Consider the following 5,167-nt stretch of genomic DNA (forward strand, 5'->3'; position numbering starts at 1 on the left):
CCTCTGAATCAGAGAAGTGGGGCTGACTTAGTCAATGTTCACGGAGCAATTGTTGGGGATTAACTGCCTTGCTCAAGGGCAGAACGGCAGATTTCAGGGTTTCGAACCAGAGACCTTTCAGTTACTGGCCCAACACTCTTAACTGCTAGGCTACCTGCTGCCCCTGTAGTCTATGTGTGTTTGTGTGTTTATGCTATTCTATGGCTACAGTGGCTACAGTCTGACAGGACATCTAGGGGCTGTCAGTAGTTGCAGCTGCCTGCTGGGTGCTGCTGGAATTCCAGGAGTGACATCACGTGATTGGTGATCCAGAAGCCTGGGCACAGCCACTCCCTGTCCCACTCCCCACTCTGCCCCTTTGACTACTACATCTACTACTGCCCAGCTCCAGGATAGGTAACAGCCCTGCTCAGACCACTCTTCTCAGACCCCTGTACTCTTCCAGGACCTGGGCCCTGCCTTGTACCTCTCTGCCCCCCTCCTCTGACTATCCTATGACCGTGACCATGGCTGACATCAACAACGGTTATGAACAGAAGTTCCAGACGGACAGACATCATAAAGAGATTGACCTGATCAACAGAGACCCCAAGCAAGTCAACGAGGATGTAGTGAAGGTAGGCTACATTACGTGTGCGCGTGTGCGTGCGTGTGTGCACCAGATAGCTAAGTATGGGCCTATTGAATATTGTCGCCCCGGACTGGACTTGGAAATGCCTTTTTTTTGTGTCAGTGACAGAGCTTCTGGTTTTGCAATTTGTTGTCTCATTGAATAGAGGGTTCCGAGTCAGGTTGGAAGGAGAAGGACTGGAATCACTCTGTTATATGCGCACATTGGTCTATGTTAATGATTTATTCAGTTATTATTTATTGCTCGTGCTATGGAGTAGCCAGGTGGATATCTTGAGCTGGCAGTGTATCCTTTGGGTTATGATTGTGCCCCATCAAAATGTTCCCTGAAATAGCCTGTATTCCTATAGCGTTTTACCAGCCCAGCTACAGATAGTAGCTCTATTTCTGGGAAGGCCAATGTAAGGGCGTGAGATGCAGTTAAACATGTTTATCTGCCAATACTGCCATCATTGAATTTGTTCTAATCTCGTTATTTTAACATAATGTCTTTGATGTTTTCTGTGGTATTCTTTGATCTGCTCATTAAGCATTGGCCAGGTCGCAGTTGCAAATGAGAACTTGTTCTCAACTAGCCTACCTGGTTAAATAAAGGTGAAATAAAATTTTAAAAAACAGCCTTTGTGGTTTTTAAAGCACGCATGGGCCTCTGTATAGATATACAGTAAGTGTATTCATAAGTACCGTTAGTGATATCAGATACTGTTCCATTAATTAGATCTGTGACTTTAAAATAGGCAGGATGTTAGAAAGAGAACATCTATGTGTTCATGTGGTGAGAATGTATCCAATTGGCCTGTCTTAAGTGATTTCTTAAAGAAACTGTTCAGTGTCTCCAGATTTTTATGAAATATGACCTAGAATGAATTACCATATAAGTGAAATAATTTTCCTTACAAAAATCTGTTAAAAAGCTTCTCCTGTGTTAGATTAGTCTGGGCGTACTTCAACAACAGAATGGTGTGGGCATATACTGGTCATTAAAATATTAATATGAGTAGACCGCTGATTGGCCAGCTCATCCTCCTCACGAGGATAACATCATCCTCTGAGGAAATAGCAGATATTTTGAAATGGTCTGTTTGAGATACAAGTTTGAGGTCAGGCTTTTTTGTCCTCTAAAATGTATACTTTGGCCACAAATATGAGTATAGGATTAGAAAAAACTATTTTTGTTTGATATTTTCACTGGACAGTTACTTTAAGGTATTTGCTCATGATATAAGTATTTGCGTTGGACAGTGAGAGGTATCACACAATATAATGATGGTTAAGCAACAGTTTTGCGCAAAAATGATTTATCTAAAAGAAGGTCTAGCTGTGGATGGCTGGAGCATGATGTACTACAATACCCATAATGCTTTGAGTAAGACATTAGGTTTTATTTTAGTACAAATGTGCCTGAAGCTAGCATAATGGTGTCTTGTCTAATTGGCATTTGTGTCAGAAGTGGAATCCTGATATCAATTACAATGGCCTCTCTGTCTCCAACTGCAGGTGGACTTTGAGGACGTGATCGCTGAGCCTGACGGGACTCACAGTCTGGACGGGGTGTGGAAGGCCAGTTACACCACCTTCACTGTGTCCAAATACTGGTGCTACCGTATCCTGTCTGCCATTTTGGGGATCCCCATGGCTCTACTGTGGGGCTTCCTATTTGCCTGCCTCTCCTTCTGCCACATCTGGGCTGTGGTGCCGTGCATTAAGAGTTGCATGATAGAGTCCCAGTGTTTCAGCCGTATCTACTCCCTGGCCATACACATCTTCTGCGACCCGCTATTTGAAGCCCTGGGAAAGATATTCTCAAGTGTTCGGGTGGTGCTACAGAAGGATGTGTAAGGTTCAGAAGCATGGGTCAGATTAATAATTGGATAGGGTAGTGATGGTGCTGCACTGTCTACTCTCCACTCTAAAGTAGGCCACTTCCCTGGCCACATGTCTGTTTGCTGATGCTGGGTCTGAGTCTGACTCATTTTCCAAAAAGAGCTTGTGATTGATAGAGATTAGTGTGTTCAATCGGAAGACAAAAAGAATAGTGCTCTTAATTTGACCTCTCTTTTGTTGCTGAGAATTGCAAATGTTTAGTGTATTCAAGGTTTAAAATGCCTTCTAAAAATTTTATTGACTTTAAAAATGTTTCAAGTTCCTGTTGTTGCAGGATTATTTTCCTGCTGTGAAAAACTGCCTTAAAATAAGGACCTACTGTACATTTGTACATGTAGATGGGGGGTCAATCATGGTCTATACAACATGGTACACTACAAAAAACACTCATCCATGATTGATTTAATGGTATTCCATACTTTATTTTACAAACTTTATAATAAAAAAAAAGATAACACAATATTTCTTTTTAGTCATTTTTCACACATTGATTCTACAACAAATGAATTGTTTATTGTTACAGTTAGCTGTTATGTCAGTCTTTAGTGCTAGTTGTGACTTGCCTACAGTACGTAATTGATATAGAAAATATTTAGTGAAAGAATTCCCAGTATGTTCAGTCAAGGGTAAGGCCAGATGGATCTACACACTCATGTCTTAGTACCAATGGGGAACATTATATCTAATGTATCTATTTGTTGAATGATATGGAAATGCAATCTATAGGAACTGACAGCATGTTTAGCCATAACAGAAAATAATCTTATGACCAAGAGATGAAATGTATAAAGACGCCACGTTTGGTCTTATTCAACCCAGGTAACCATCAACAAAGGATGAGGAATATTCTGTTATCTGATCCAAAGATACACCATAAAATCCAATTTTAGTTAAAGATTTTTTTATTTTATTTTAAAAAACAGGAAGGCCCACACACTGTTTATGCTCCCAATTCACTGCTTTAATGACAATGACTGAGTGTTCACATCCTAAAATCTAAACATTTCACCTCACATGACCATTACGCACATGACGCATGGTGGGTGGGGAAACAATTCAATTCACATTTGCGCATAATCACAGAGGTGCATATGGTCATAACGGGTTATATACATACAAATCTGTTCAAGTTCCTACACAACAGTAAAAAAATGAGATTACATTGGAAACAGTTGGAATACCCGCCCATATGACCAATATGCGCATGACAAGTGGTGGCAGTAGATATAATTAGAGTGACCTATTTCAAAAACAACTTGTGTATCTCTAATAATTTTATATGAATGAGATGGGCACATGTAGTAAATACAGAAAATCTAATATATACATATTTACAAAATCACCAAGTGGAGACAAAGTGTCATCACTCCATGGTACGCTCCAAACATGGACCTGTAAGCACAGATTAAAGGTTATAACCGACCCCAGGTCATGTTCATTAGGCATCAAATGGGGAAAAAGGATTGAAACACGGAGTGACTACCTGGACTTGTCCAATATGAAACAGTCATTTTAGTTTTTCATTGCAAAACATTTTGCATTGCGTGCCCTAAAGAACACTACCCAGCTTCAGAGTAAATCCACACTTTTTTTTGAAATACTTTTTTGGCCACTAGGTAGAACTACATGGTACGTTTTCCAGCCTCTACATGTTGTTCAATGCTATCTGGCAGGGAGTGACTTGATCTGAATCATAGACATTGAGAGGACTTGAGTAAAACAAGACCTTTACAAACATGACACCTTATTCATTCATTAGTTCGTTCATTCATTCATTCGTTCATTCATTCATTCATTCATTCATTCATTCATTCATTCATTCATTCATTCATTCATACTGACAACAATCTGACTACTTATTAAGTTATTTAGTGTGGATGGACCAAGCTCCTCTATCTATGCATTAAGAAGAACAGAAAATTAAGCACACACAAATCCTTTATTTTTTCTCATACATTAGTGATACATTTATTCTATTTACATTGAAATAAATAATTGATATAAAGGGAATCTTTACTTCCTGAATATATTGTGAACACTGTACGGCAGAGGTCTCCAACAGGTAGATCGCTAGCTACCAATTATCTCTCAGCCCACCTATGAGTACCTCGCCAAGCAATTCTGAAAGTACATGCATTTTTTTAATGTGTTCCATCACAAACTTCCATCAACACAAAGCTACTATCCAATCAAAGCCAAATTGACATTATCCCACTACTGGTTAGCCTCTATTGTTTGTAAAGCCAATGGTAACACAATATCTACCACTTCATTTCCAGCAATATTTCCCATCTGTCCATTTGGTGCGTGCATTTGGCTATCATCCTGTATGTAGCCGGTTATCGATGCTAATGATAACCATCTAGTGGGTAGTTAACTGCAAAGTAGGCTTACCGCTGCAACCTGGTCTCAAGAGCATTTTGTTTTATTCTGTACTTAAATCCGGGACACCCCATTTAGTATGATATGTTATGTTTCGAATGGTATTTATTAATTTGTGGATGTATATCACCAATTTTGTATTATATGTTACTAATTTGCAAAACATATGATATGTTACGAATTCTAGCTAGGTGGTGAGATGGCTATCGTCAGCTAGCTTGCTAACATTAGCTAGGCTAGGGGTTAGGGTTAAGTTTATGAGTTATGAGTT

General features: G+C 39.5%; 1 protein-coding gene across 1 annotated transcript; it reads left to right on the top strand.

Annotated features, from left to right (window-relative positions):
- Positions 1–320: 320 nt before the first annotated feature.
- On the top strand, positions 321–2,974 carry LOC112215023 (caveolin-3). Its single transcript, XM_024374042.2, has 2 exons — positions 321–617; positions 2,128–2,974. Exons 1-2 carry the CDS (start codon positions 495–497, stop codon positions 2,467–2,469), a joined length of 465 nt encoding a protein of 154 aa, XP_024229810.1. The 5' UTR covers positions 321–494; the 3' UTR covers positions 2,470–2,974.
- The last annotated feature ends 2,193 nt before the right edge of the window (positions 2,975–5,167 follow it).

This window comes from Oncorhynchus tshawytscha, linkage group LG02 (genome assembly GCF_018296145.1).
Source record: "Oncorhynchus tshawytscha isolate Ot180627B linkage group LG02, Otsh_v2.0, whole genome shotgun sequence".
NCBI lineage: Eukaryota > Metazoa > Chordata > Actinopteri > Salmoniformes > Salmonidae > Oncorhynchus > Oncorhynchus tshawytscha.